Source organism: Primulina huaijiensis, chromosome 8 (genome assembly GCF_012295235.1).
Source record: "Primulina huaijiensis isolate GDHJ02 chromosome 8, ASM1229523v2, whole genome shotgun sequence".
In the NCBI taxonomy this organism is placed as follows: domain Eukaryota; kingdom Viridiplantae; phylum Streptophyta; class Magnoliopsida; order Lamiales; family Gesneriaceae; genus Primulina; species Primulina huaijiensis.
The window spans coordinates 22,246,341-22,260,221 of NC_133313.1; the positions used below are offsets into that span (position 1 = coordinate 22,246,341).

The following is a 13,881-nucleotide window of genomic DNA, read 5'->3' on the forward strand; positions in this document are numbered from 1 at the left end:
GTGGTATGTATGTTAATGATGATACAAGGGATGCTAATTTATTAGAAAAATGTAAAGCTCTCCAAGTTTTGGGCACTTAAAGTCGCCTAATCTTTCCCCACAATCGCGGTAAACTACAGGGATCCACTAGTTGTCATTTCATGGATGTTGCTCCTCTATGAGGATGGGGGCCCAATAAATACGGATTTTTGGATGTTCCGGCAGTCACGTGTACCTAGCTATTTCTTTCCATAAGGGCCTAAGCCCATTATAGGAAACATGTGCATTTACATTTAAATTAAAATTCATCCTAAAATGTTAATAAAAAAAAATAAAAGAAGAAGAAGAAGAAGAAGACCATTTTGTGCCTCTTACTTCTTTAATTCTCATTTAATAGGAGAAACTAGTCATATTTTTTGGGCATTCAACCTTCCTCAACACATCAAATTATTCACACATGTTTTATTCTTTAAATACAAACAAATTTAAGCCAAACCGAAGGTTTGAACACACAAATGAAAAATTCCTTTGATGGTTGAACAATTAGTTGAATAGAAAATGTAATATGATCATATGTTGTGGTATATAAAACTATTCAGAGGCATATTGTATATTTGTATAGGTGCTCTAATCATTTTTAGTTAATGAGTAAGTATATATGTATATATTTTGTAAAAAATAATTTAATATCAAAAAAGGAAATAATAATAAAAAAATTTATTCAAGTAATTTGGTGGGGAGCATGCCATGCTAGCAAAAGAGGCCACTGCACCAAATCCCAGAAAGCAAAAATCACCAATAAAAATACAATCTTTAGTCATTTCCTATAGCCTGTCTCCTCTCCCCAGCTCCCACTCTCAAAAGTCTGCACCTTCGTCTACTTCTCATTGGGATGGCGCAAAGTTCATATCTATGCCTCTCTTTCTCTATACTTATTTGCATCTTTATTTGACCATAATGAATGCACATCTTGGAACTCTTCTTCTTGGAAGAAGATGACTTCTCATCACGTAAACCCTCCATTCAGTTTGGATTCTCTGTATTGTGAGGAGGAGCAATGGGACGATAATGGAGAAATAATTGAAACTCACCCAAAAAATTTTCTCGCAGAAGGAGAAGGGGAGAGCTATTTGCAGTACCGTAACTTGAAACCGGCGCCTTTTGTCGAGCTGTTGGAACAGAATGTGTTGCGTGAAGATGAAGAGTTGAGCGCCTTACTGCTTAGAGAGCAGGAAAACGAATTGTACGAAGGATGTGTGGAGAACCCATGTTTGGCTGAGGATAGGCGTGTGGCGGTGGAATGGATGCTACGGGTCGTTGGATATTACTCATTTTCTGCTCTGACTGCGGTTCTTGCAGTTAACTATTTGGATAGGTTTTCGTGTAGCATTCAGTCCCACAGAGAGAAGCCGTGGATGGTTCACCTTGCTGCAGTGGCTTGCCTTTCGTTGGCTGCCAAAGTTGAGGAGACACAAGTTCCCCTTCTTTTCGACCTCCAAGTATTTATCACAATTGATTTTTGCTTGATTCTGCTGAATTAACCTTTCTATGTGATTAGATTGGATTTGAACTTGATTAGACTTATCGTGTTTAGGTGGAGTCGTCAAAGTATGTGTTCGAGTCAAAAACCATTCAAAGAATGGAGATTCTGATTCTTTCTACGCTTAAATGGAAGATGAATCCTGTCACCCCACTTTCATTTCTTGAGTACTATACACGGAGATTTGGATTTAATAGCCATAATCTTTGTAAGGACTTCCTCGATAGATGCCAGTGTCTGCTTCTATCCGTCATTTCTGGTAAAAATTGTGATTCCAGCAACTCCAATATCCGTGAATGGTTCTTTGACTAAAGCTTTTCTTCGTGGGAGTTTTGTGTTTTTGTAGTCTTATACTGTAAAATAACCTGCAGATTGTAGATTCACGTCTTCTCTGCCTTCTGCGTTGACCACTGCCACAATGCTGTATGTTATTAGCAGTGTTGAGCCCAGCATTGGGGTGCAGTATCAAGATAAGCTAGTAAGCATCCTTGGAACAAACAAGGTATAGTATGTGTGTATACGTAGATATTTAATTTGTCTTTGTTCTTCTCCCATAATATGCAGAAAATATTCCTCAAATCCAAGAATCTTTATAATTCAACTCAGAAATCTGAAAATTTGGAGCAGGAAAAAGTGGAACACTGCTGCAGGCTAATACAAGATGTAGCCACCAGCGTCCACTTCCTCTCAAGAAACAAAAGAAAGCTTGGATATTTGCCGGGAAGTCCCAAAGGAGTAATGGATGTTTCATTCAGCTCTGAAAGCTCTAATGATTCGTGGGCAGAGGCAAAAAATCCTTCAGTTTCATCCTCACCGGAGCCTAATTTGTCCAAGAAATTCAAACCCAATATCTCTTAGTTCATTGCTTATTTCATCTGAATTTGTCATAAAGATTACAGAGCAATTTACATATTTTGTTGAATAATATATGCATGAATGTAATGTTAAATGCCAGCCATCTTTGCAAATTGCAATTCAATCCAGGTCCACCTTCATGTAGGAGCATCATCGTATTTGAACCAGGGCCAGGGGTCGTTTTTGTGTATATTTTGTCTATCACTCTCTCTATATATTTATATATGAAGGGTGGGGCATGGAAATCTTGCTGGGTCTATTTAGAGGCACAGATGGTTGGCATTTTATTTGGATGAAGCCAAGAAGTTGAGAATAAAAAAACTTCGTCGTTTTTTTTTAATAAAACAAATCTGTTGTTGGGATTATTGTAATAATAATTGTTGCACTTGGCAATATTATTAATTAGAGTCTTCTTTTTTCCTGATCCTCACAACTATAATCTTAGCAGATCAATTTTTGCATAGTTTATTGTCAATAATTTGAATGTTATAATGTAATCAGCGACGCATGTTTAGTATTGGAATTGAGATCAAACATTGGATTTGATCTCAATTCAGACTCATCAAAATATGGTACTTAAATTATAAATATTATGTTTGAAAATTCTATTTTGGAACGCATGGTATTTATAGTAAAATTTGTTTGTATATGTAGGAATTTTGAAAGGTTTTTGGGTATTTAAATGGGCATCAAATAGTTAAATTTGTTTGCATGTGATGTTAGGGGAAGAACTTACTGTCGGCCACTGGCGCTGATTTTTGGGCTGGATTTGCAATATCGTTTTACAGGTTTGACCTTTCTCACCTTTTATATCGCAAAAAAAAATCATTACAAATATAATAGTAATTTACATTTGCTGGCAATATATAAATCTTCAATGGGTACATAAACATCATTAATGTAATAATTAATCCATATCATTATTACACGCAGTGATATTTTTAATTGACAATTAAAAGCCATTAACATGCATGATAATATTCAATAAGTGCATATGCTATTTATATGATTAATGAAATGGGATGTGATTATCTATCTATGCATAAAATACAACAATTAATGTTAAACTTTAACTTTACGAAATCCCGTTTGATCTAAAACTAAAATTTGTTAGCATGAAAGGCCACCAAAAGAGAGGCGTGGAATGTTGAAAATGGAGCAAGGCGGCATGTGTTATGATACCCTTGTACGAAATGTGCAACTTCTATATTATTATATTATTATTATTATTTTTATTATTATATATATTATAAACACAAATACGATGTATAAATAAATTGAAATGGTTCAAATTTATAATAAAAATTAAATTTTTTTTTTTTTATAAATGGTCTAAATGAAAAATCTTTTTCACAATTGATTCATAAGATCATGTCACAAATTACTTTGTGAAATTGAAAAGAGTTGGTTCTAATTATTTCCCTGCGCTCATCCTTTTGACCAAAATGAATATTATGTCCTAATGCTTTCCTCTTTTCCTTTTTTTCTTTTCGGCTTCGTGTAGATCCAGCATTTATTAAAGGAAAAGATAAAAGTGAGTACATTTCAAAATTGGTTTCCATCGCAAGAAATGTAGTTTAGTATCGTAAACAAAAACGAAAACTAATCAGTGTTTAATCATTTTAGTGAAGTTCCAAACAAAGCATTAATGATAAAAAGCTTTCAAATAAAATGAAACCAAAAGAATGTATAGATATATTATTCAAAATTGTTCTTTTCCAGATTTTCAACCAAGATATTATGTTATAGTTCATTTTTTTTTTAAAAAAAAACCCACAAATGTAGGATCAAGATTTTTCAAAATCGAAAATAATAAAAATTCTAGATAAACCATCGATTTAATTATAAAAAATGACTTAGAGAAACGGGTCATTCATTGTCAAATCATTTTCCCTCAGGATTGATGCGAAGGAACATGTACTTAGATTTTTATTTACTTTTAACGCTGACCTTACATCGGAATCTGTAAGCCTGTCTTCTTGTAAATTGTATGACGAATGACAAAATATTTTCAAAAAATAAATGTCATTTTATTATTTTAAACAAATGACACTTACAATAATAATAATAATAATAATAATAATAAGGGTCATGGACAATATTTATATAAATTTTTATGTACCAACATATTAATAATTTCAGAAATAGAAATCCCTAATAAAATATACAAATAGTAGTACTTTTATAGAGATACTGTTAAAACAAAATAAGAAGAATATAAAAAGAGATAACCCCAAGTCATTGCAATGGACAGAATAATTAATTGACCACAGAAAATAATGCATTTAAAAAAAGAAATGGAGAAATAAAGGCCAAAAACTACAGGCTGCGATGCTATTAAAGAAGTGGTCCAGAGGAAAATTATTTGATTGTAACCACACTTTAAGAAGAAGATAAGGGAGGGGAGTGCCTGCCTAGCGATGCATCCATCTGTTTTTGCCAGGGGAACACCGTGATTGCCTTTATTATTAATATCATCGCCCCTTTCAAAATCTACATATCGGATATACGTACAAATATGGCTTTATTACTTCTTTACTTTTATTACCATTTTTTTTCTCGAGAATTCAGAATAGACATTATTTTTTCAAAATTAATTAAGTTATTGAACATGAAAACATGATAATATAAGGTTACACAGATTGGTGGATTTGATTTGAGATAAAAATTTGTGTGAGACGTTCTCACGGATCGTATTTTGTGAGACATGTCTTTTATTTCGGTCATCCATGAAAAAATATTATTTTTTATGTTAAAAGTATTATTTTTTATTGTGAATATCGTTAGAATTGACCTGTCTCACAGATAAAGATTCGTGAGACCATCTCACAAAAAACCTACTCTTGATTTGAAAAGAGTCAGCGCGCGACGAGTGAGTATCCGAGGGTCGTTTTTTGACAGCTTTCAAGCATGAGTTTGTTGTGGTCTAGAAATATATGTATTTCATTGTACCACATAGTTAAATACTTACCAAACAATATTGTTTTTTTTTTTAAATAAAAAGGGGTGAAATTGGTATCTATGCTGGGCCGTACAAATGGGCCAATCTATTGTTGTCCAATAATATCACGGGGTAGGTTGTCCTTCAAGTGAGGGATCCAATATGAGGTCCTTGGTGTTAGGTATTAAATTGAATGCTGCAAAATGTTAATAAAATAAAATAGGCCAATGGCCCAAACCAATTCTCACGATTAAGAATAAAACCGGGCCTAGAAATTTTATATTATTTAAATAATAATAATAATGGCACTCTTCATCAGACTCGCACTTCCTGCAGTGGCTGTCAATTTATTTTATGTCATAAAGATTAATAATGCTTTCACTTTTAAATTATAATTACTATTAAGTAATAGTTTAATTCTCGGGGCGGCGGTCACCTATAAATCAAACTCATTCACTTTTTTTAGGTTGTATTTGGATTCATGAATTTCAAATTAATTAAAATGTATTTTTGTTGTTTAAAGAAATAAGATTGTTTGCACATAAAAATTACGGACGTGTCAGGCAGGAAATCGTGCCAAAGTTTTGAATAATAAAACTTCTACGATCAAGTGACGTAAATCTCGATTCATTTGTTAGTTTTAACTATATCGGTAAACTATAAGACTAAGAAATCAAATGAAAAATTTGATGTAAATTTAGCGTTGGTCATGCATCGTGTATCAACTTTGTTGATTGTGCACATTCCTCTTCTCCAATCGATTGGATTTATAATGGGCTATCTTCCAATGGGCTTTGTTTTCTAACGGGCTTTTAACAGAATCTGAGTAGAGCAAATACTATAAATTTCAATTTTGCCTCGTTCATGTTTATATAATATTATTTCATGATAAATATAATGAATTTCAAGTTCACTAAATACTGATGTCATTTGAAATACTTTTTGTTTCGTGTAATTAATGTGTAAAAAGTAAGATATAGATTTGATATTTGATTTATTGTTAAAAATAAAATTATAATCGAAATCTATGTATTTCAAATATATATCTCCAAATACAACCTTATCATTTTTTTTAAAAAAAAAGATATTATTAGTTTAAACTAATATAGTTTTACAGGAGATTCGAATCCAAGAGATACACATATTGTAATTTTATATGATACCTATTGGTAATTAAACACCTCATGAACGCATCAAATATTTGCGGGACATCTCATGAAACGTCATATCGGTCATATAGCACCCTGCTACGGTAAATGTTTTGTTAGATGTTATCAAGAACTACGTTGAAACATTTAATGTCCCATGGAGTGTCCATCTGATATCACAACTCTGTATATTTATATACTTAATNTGCATTGCACTATGGTCTCTGTCCTTTACCGAGCTTGACATGGAAGGGAAAAGAGGCGTGCATGCATCATGCATGTGCGATCTGAATCTTCTTCCAATTTTTTTCTGAAAGCAATTTTTCGGTGGAAAATTGGGGAATACGAGCTTTAAAAGTAAAGATTTTTTAAGCCATAAAACTTCAGGAATGTATTAAAAATCTTATTGTTTTCTCTACTTTTAATTTTAATTTTAATATTAGTTTTTTTTTTAATTGAAGTAAACATAAGATACGTATCATTAGGAGTTTTAGGTCAATTTTAGTGGTTTAAAAAATTACTGATGAAACCAATGTGAAAATTCGTGAATTTAGATATATTTTTGTGTCATATATATTTTATTTTATTAAAGTTGAGGACATGATAGAAACCGGACACCAAAATATGTATATCATTTTTTGCCCCTCCATTATGGACAAATTCACCAAAATTGTTTTCTATCAAAATTGCAGTGCAATCCCTCAATATTTTTTTATATTTACATTTTGATTTCATTTAAATATAAATCAAATTAATTATAAAAAAATATTGTACAAAACACGTAACGCGTATATCGATATACTAGCTAGTTTACTGTAATGTTTCCGGCCTCAACAAGGCGCAATGACATAATCCTCTCACATGCAGAGTCGAGCGATGTTCAAACCTCCCAGGAAAAAAAAAAAAAAAAAAACCTAAAAACATGTACTCTTACTGAGGGACCCACCCAGCAACACATGTTTCTAGTTTTAGTTCAGATTCATGTGAGGATTCATTCGACAAATTGGCGCCATTCAGTGGATCTTACGTGTACACAAACTTTACCACCGGGGACCACTCCGTCTACTAAAATATAATAAATAAATAGTATGTTTTTGCCAAATTACGAGGACCTTTAGTTATTGTACAGCTGTAAGAACAGATACAGATATGTTACCGTATATTGATGCCCCCATTTCTTTTTATTCTAATAATTTATTATCCACCACCGTCCACCAAAAAAAACAAAAAAAATCGGTATCCACCGTAGTAAAAAGAGAGATATTATCTTTTTTATGACGGTATTAACCACAAACTAATGGAATAATATGTAAATTATTCTTAATCATGTCAACAACAATTAACAAATTATGTCTCACATGCTTACTTGTCCGAAAAATATTGATACGACGAATCAAGTTTCGACTGTTGATTAAACATTAACATATTCAACCAACTATGACACCAAATTATAGGCTAAAACAAAGAAAAGGAAAAAAAAACCGATGCTTGCAAAGTTTGTGCACTACAAATGAATTACAACTTAATTAATTATTAAAATACACCCAAATTGTTGTGTACCCTAAAGAATCTAATAATAATTAACATACAAGAATTCTGATTAGAATAACCTTTTTAATTAGTAACAAGTTTAATGATCTGGATAAAGACAACGACTCGGGGTTTAGAATGAATTTTTTTTAATGAAAGAATTATGACAAACGAACCCATAATGTGTTTTGATTAAAGTACACTGAGGGGTTTTTTTTTTGGTTTTTTTAAAAAATATAAATGGTATAAAGGCCCGAAAATAGAAGATAATTCTGATTCTAATTTTAATTCTAATTCAAATTAAATAAAGTTTTGAATTCCGGGGGCTCCAAGAGGCCTATAAATTCACGGGAGAAACCAACCCTCGTCTTCGGTAAACAAAACAAAAATATACAATAGAAACGGCGGTGGTTCGCTTAAGAGAAGGAGAGCGGCGAAGAGAGAATGGGTGGTTGGGCTGTAGCGGTGCACGGCGGCGCTGGTGTCGACCCAAACCTCCCCCTTGAACGTCAGGAACAGGCCAAACTATTGCTCACTCGTTGCCTGAACCTCGGAGTCTCCGCTCTCCGCTCTTCTGGTCTCCCTGCCATTGATGTCGTCGAACTCGTCGTCAGTGTCTCTTTTACCCCACCATTATTTGATTAATATAGACATAAAATCGTGTAAATCATGAACAACTTTCAAAGTTTTGGGAAATTTATGATGGTAACTTGTGTTTGAACATAGGTACGAGAACTGGAAAGCGATCCCCTGTTCAACTCGGGCCGTGGATCTGCACTGACCGAGAAAGGAACGGTGGAGATGGAAGCCAGCATCATGGATGGGGCTGGTAGGCGATGCGGCGCCGTTTCAGGCGTCACCACAGTGAAGAATCCCATCTCCCTCGCTCGACTTGTGATGGACAAGTCACCCCATTCCTATCTTGCTTTCTCTGGCGCTGAAGATTTCGCCAAACAACAGGTTATATTTGCAAATAGATTTAAGCAAGTTATTGAAAATTAACCATAATTTTTCAAACAAAATAATTTATTTATGCAATATAAAAGTCGTAACAGCAATTTTCGAAGCATTTATTAAAATTGCTTCTTTTCTATTTTCATGCCTTCAGTTCAATCATGGTCACAGTATGACTTTTTCGACGGTTTATGAAAATGCTCTCTCAAAGTTAATTGAATAAATTTGCTTATTCGATCCCAGAAATCTTGCGCGACCGATGTCTTTTTCCAACACGTGTGGTATATTAATATTTAATTGTTTTGGGTAGGGCGTCGAACTGTTGGACAATGATTATTTTATAACGGAAGACAACGTTGGCATGCTCAAATTGGCAAAAGAAACCAACACAATCATGGTAAGTAATTAATTGGTCTATACCATATACTAATAGATTATTAATAAAATTCGAACACATATATACTCTACAGATGAATTAATTGGTCTAACATTTTTTGTTATATGTCACGTACGCCAACGCTACAAATTATATATATACCATTCTTTTTTCCCCTAACAAATATACTGGAACACGGAAATTCGATTCTTGTGTTGATTCGATTTCAATTTTCATCAAGTAGCCTGATGCTATTATACTTGTGTAACAGTTCGATTACAGGATTCCGGCAATTGGGTCAGAATACTGCAGCGCCGTGGTGGAGAATCCTCCCCTAACAATGAACGGACTTCCAATCAGCGTATACGCCCCCGAGACGGTCGGGTGTGTTGTGGTGGATGGTCAAGGACGGTGCGCCGCGGCCACCTCCACGGGTGGACTGATGAACAAAATGATGGGCAGGATCGGTGATTCGCCCTTGATCGGTGCGGGCACCTATGCCTGTGAGCTATGCGGCGTCTCGTGCACCGGTGAAGGCGAAGCGATCATACGGGGCACGCTGGCTCGTGACGTGGCGGCGCTGATGGAGTATAAGGAGCTAAGCCTCCAGGATGCTGTGGATTATGTGATAAAGAAGAGGCTGGACGAGGGAAAGGCTGGTCTGATTGCGGTGTCTAACAATGGGGAAGTGGCTTATGGGTTTAATTCGGTGGGGATGTTTAGGGGATTTGCCACTGAGAATGGGTTCATGGAAGTTGGTATTTGGTAGGGTGGATCATGGATGTTGTTGGTTTTGTTGACTATAGGAAGTGTAGCGTTTGCTTTTTTTAGTGGTTATATATTATATATATTATAATAATGGAGTTTGTGGAGAACTTATTATATTATCATCAATTAATATGTCGATAGAAATTGGCAGATTTCATATCCCTCTTTATTATGTCCATATAATATAGAGAATGATTAATATTTATTATGTGTATCTATGTGATCATTATTGAAGTGATATCATATGCATCTAGTAACCAGACGTCATCTCAGTCGATGCTTAGTGTCAATATTGAATGTTCATCATATCAAAATTCTATATATAACCATAGATTTATCATATATCTTGTGGTTAATTTTTAAAATCTGGCTCTACATTTTTTTATCATATATATATATTTTAAGTTTTATTGTTTAATGTCAACTAGTGTAACGTGGGACCACTCAAAATATTTAAAGCTAGCATATCAACTGTCATTAAAAACGTGATAAATATTATGCCGACAAAAATATTGGGGAATATATTCATTATAGTATATATTTGATTCGAAATCATTCAAATTACTCAAAATCTTTTGAGGCATCAACCGTTTCGTAAAACTAGAACACTTTCAACTCAATTAGTAGATATAACCCTAGTAAAATCTTGTACTCTTATTATAACTTGTACATATATTGTGTAACAATAATATTTTTGAGTTAGATCTATTGTGAAACGGTCTCACCTATTTTTTTTGTGATATGATTTAAATATGATCATATTTAAAATAAAAATCAATACTTTTTCATAAGTAACTCAAATATAATATTCATCTCACAAAATTGACCAGTAAAACGTGTCACATAAGTTTTTTTTGGATATTTTTCATCATAGTTTTTTAATCATTTAGAAATAATTTAAATCGAATGAAAGGAAAATCATATAAACAAGCGACACGTAAGTTAAAATATTTATCTAAACATGATGATTTTTATTATTTTCAAATTAACGATTTTTCATATATTTTATTAGGAGTGATAAACTATCTAAAAATTTAAGAATATAAATGAAAATATGATTGTTATAGGAGTGATAAATTATCTAAAAATTTTAAAATATAAATTAACATATGATTAATTTTAAAATATAGATAAATGAGTGTATAATTGTAATTTTAAATAAAGTTACGTTAAATCAATTAAAAATTAGTTAATATAAGGTCTTTAACTTTAATTAAACAGTAAGATAGTAAGTTACAAATACCTATGTTAAATATTAAATAGTTTATAATATATATTTGGTTAGTTATTTAAAATATTAGAGAAAGATGAGTTTGTTGTATAGAGAAAACACAGGAGAGTGAAAATGGGAGAAGTTAAAGGATATTTGTTTATTATTATTTTTTAAAAAAGATTAACCAATCTACCACTAACTTTAATTAATGGTATATATTTGAAATTGATTAAATAGTAATAAATTAATTGCTATATAAGTGTAAGGAATTTAAGAGGTTTTTTTTTTTTTTTTTTTTTTTTTTTTTTTTTTTTTTTTTTNTTTTTTTTTTTTTTTTTTTGTGATTTTGAAAAGAGCTAGTAATAATAAATTGCAATATAAATGTAAGGAATTTAAGCGATTTTTTCAAAATTTTGAAAATAGCTTCACAAAATATTTGATATAGGATGATTAATTTTAATATATAGTATTGGATTATTATTATTGTTGTTGTTGTTATTATAAATGAATTGAATAGTACTAAATCATAATATCTTTTTTTAAGAGACCAAAAAGGAACAGTAATGAAATTGAATGTCACGTTGAGAAAGTGATATTCAGCGAGCATTTGAGGATAAAATGAATATAATTTGCGGCCAAGTTCTTCACATAGTTGACGATGAAGGTACGTAAAATGCTCATAAATTCAAAAAGATTTCTGTACAAGCATCTCTTCCATTCAGACCAATTTGTTGAAATAAGTTGTAATAACACGAGGAAACGAATTTCGCATTTCAACTATCTTTTCATTTGATTATTTTCATCTTCTATCGTAAAACTTTTTGATCGGAATCGAGTGTTTCGGCTCTCAAGGAATGCATCGGCCATCATATTTCCGAGTCGAACTTGAGCCGGGGTAGTGAGGTGAAGTCCGGCTAGGCCTAGGGGAAGCCCCATGGCATCAACAGTGATCACCTCCTCCATTGCGAATTGTGCTGCTCTAACCTTCTCAAGAATTTCCTTCTCACCTGGCCCCGATGCTAATGCAACCTTCAAACCAATTTCTATAATCACCAAAAAAGGAAGGAAAAGTAAAGACTTCAAGTTATTTGATTTGAATGAGCATGTACCTGAATGAAAGGAACATCATCTGGATCGTTCAATTCCTTGTACAAGTATGAAAGAAATCTCTTGGATTCGCGAGGAAACGTATACGTGGCGTCGTGAATATGTCTCGTTTCCGACTCCCCTTGGTACCACAAAATAGCCCGAAGTTTCCCACCAAACCTAACAGCTTCATTAGTCCTCTGCACCAAACGTTGTCTCAATGTGCTGTTGAAACTCGACCAATCCGTAATCTTCGTCCCTCCTAGAGCACAAGGGACCAAAATAATGGAGCCGAAATTCGAGTCCACCTTCAGAATCCTATTAGCAAACGCCATCCCTGGACCAACCCCACATGTTTTATTATCAAGTCCTTGGTGAAGGGGATCCTTGGCAACTTCCAATTCGTTTTTCGCGTTTAAGCGGAGAATTTTTCGATTTGGTTGACATTCTACTGGGATATATCTATCCCAACCTCTTTCCGAAACACCGCCTCGTCCCACCATATTGCTTTGCCCCGCTAATATGAATATGTTCTTTTCATGGTAATCTATACTTTTCGAGTACAATTTTTCCCTAACAAATTGAATATTCATGGCTATTTGAAGGTAGAGTTTTCCTCCAAAAAAATTGGTGAATTGGAGGTATCCCCCAACAAGAATTAGCAGCATTGCTAGAAGCAATATCCTGTTGAATGAACATTTCATCATTTTGTCACAAGAATTATTACGCTAATGGATATGAACATTCTGTCTCACTTATAGCAACGAACTCCACGTTTTTTTAATTACAATGAAACGCATTTATAAGTTTCCTAAATCATATTGTCTTATCAACTGCTAGTGGATGAAATACATAGAATTTAAAGTATAAGCTTTACAATTGCATTTCTTACCAAATCTAGGAGAGAGGTGATGAAAAATGTGATCAATATTTTGTTTTTGTGTCGAGATAGGGAATCGTGGCTTGTGCAGTTGTGTGTGTGTAAAGTCTCACTTGTAACCTGAATAATTAGCATCCTTAATGTTGTTCATATATATCATGGTTCACTAATTAATTGGGAAAATTATAAATTTGGTCATACATGTTGGTCTTTTTGTAATTTTAATCTACAATGATACCAAATTTCAATATGTTATATTTGTAAATTTTAAAATTTTAGTCATTTTTCTATATGACGTTGATGTGACGCTGATGTGACAATAATGTGTCTAGTGTAGCGTAAGTTCTTTCATGTAAAAAGACTAAAATTACATAACAAAAAGCTGAAATTGCCAAAAAAAAAGTAGACAGATATATGACTTAAACTAAATTTAGATAATATATCGGACAAAAATTGCAAACCATCAAGTATAGAGGATGGAAAAAACAATTTTCCCCAATTAATTTAACTACTAGCTAGTTTATAAATTCCAAAAACTTGTTAGCTAGATCAAGCTCAAAGACAGAAGAAAAAAGTAACATCGGCCTAAATTAAATTTGAAGATTTCCCGG

General features: G+C 32.9%; 3 protein-coding genes across 3 annotated transcripts; 2 read left to right on the forward strand and 1 right to left on the reverse strand.

The window, feature by feature from the left end:
- The first annotated feature begins 745 nt into the window (after positions 1–745).
- LOC140982386 (cyclin-D3-3-like) lies at positions 746–2,792 on the forward strand. The gene is made up of 4 exons (XM_073448865.1): positions 746–1,478; positions 1,574–1,778; positions 1,891–2,021; positions 2,147–2,792. Exons 1-4 carry the CDS (start codon positions 975–977, stop codon positions 2,375–2,377), a joined length of 1,071 nt encoding a protein of 356 aa, XP_073304966.1. The 5' UTR covers positions 746–974; the 3' UTR covers positions 2,378–2,792.
- A 5,550-nt stretch (positions 2,793–8,342) lies between these two features.
- On the forward strand, positions 8,343–10,236 carry LOC140983483 (probable isoaspartyl peptidase/L-asparaginase 2). Its single transcript, XM_073450557.1, has 4 exons — positions 8,343–8,602; positions 8,720–8,953; positions 9,258–9,344; positions 9,595–10,236. Exons 1-4 carry the CDS (start codon positions 8,438–8,440, stop codon positions 10,090–10,092), a joined length of 984 nt encoding a protein of 327 aa, XP_073306658.1. The 5' UTR covers positions 8,343–8,437; the 3' UTR covers positions 10,093–10,236.
- A 1,783-nt stretch (positions 10,237–12,019) lies between these two features.
- LOC140982553 (probable carbohydrate esterase At4g34215) lies at positions 12,020–12,876 on the reverse strand. Its single transcript, XM_073449111.1, has 2 exons — positions 12,414–12,876; positions 12,020–12,333 (listed from the first exon to the last, which is right to left on the reverse strand). Exons 1-2 carry the CDS (start codon positions 12,723–12,725, stop codon positions 12,082–12,084), a joined length of 564 nt encoding a protein of 187 aa, XP_073305212.1. The 5' UTR covers positions 12,726–12,876; the 3' UTR covers positions 12,020–12,081.
- Positions 12,877–13,881: the final 1,005 nt, after the last annotated feature.

What these genes read in the sequence shown, in the direction of transcription:
- LOC140982553 (XM_073449111.1), bottom strand. Translation starts at nt 12,725, where the DNA reads ATGGCGTTTGCTAATAGGATTCTGAAGGTGGACTCGAATTTCGGCTCC. An exon ending in ATGATGTTCCTTTCATTCAG is followed by an intron (nt 12,334 to 12,413) that starts GTACATGCTCAT and finishes ATTGGTTTGAAG; the next exon opens with GTTGCATTAGCATCGGGGCC.
- LOC140983483 (XM_073450557.1), top strand. Translation starts at nt 8,438, where the DNA reads ATGGGTGGTTGGGCTGTAGCGGTGCACGGCGGCGCTGGTGTCGACCCA. An exon ending in TTGATGTCGTCGAACTCGTC is followed by an intron (nt 8,603 to 8,719) that starts GTCAGTGTCTCT and finishes GTTTGAACATAG; the next exon opens with GTACGAGAACTGGAAAGCGA. An exon ending in AAGATTTCGCCAAACAACAG is followed by an intron (nt 8,954 to 9,257) that starts GTTATATTTGCA and finishes TGTTTTGGGTAG; the next exon opens with GGCGTCGAACTGTTGGACAA.
- LOC140982386 (XM_073448865.1), top strand. Translation starts at nt 975, where the DNA reads ATGACTTCTCATCACGTAAACCCTCCATTCAGTTTGGATTCTCTGTAT. An exon ending in GCTTCTATCCGTCATTTCTG is followed by an intron (nt 1,779 to 1,890) that starts GTAAAAATTGTG and finishes AATAACCTGCAG; the next exon opens with ATTGTAGATTCACGTCTTCT. An exon ending in GCATCCTTGGAACAAACAAG is followed by an intron (nt 2,022 to 2,146) that starts GTATAGTATGTG and finishes AATTTGGAGCAG; the next exon opens with GAAAAAGTGGAACACTGCTG.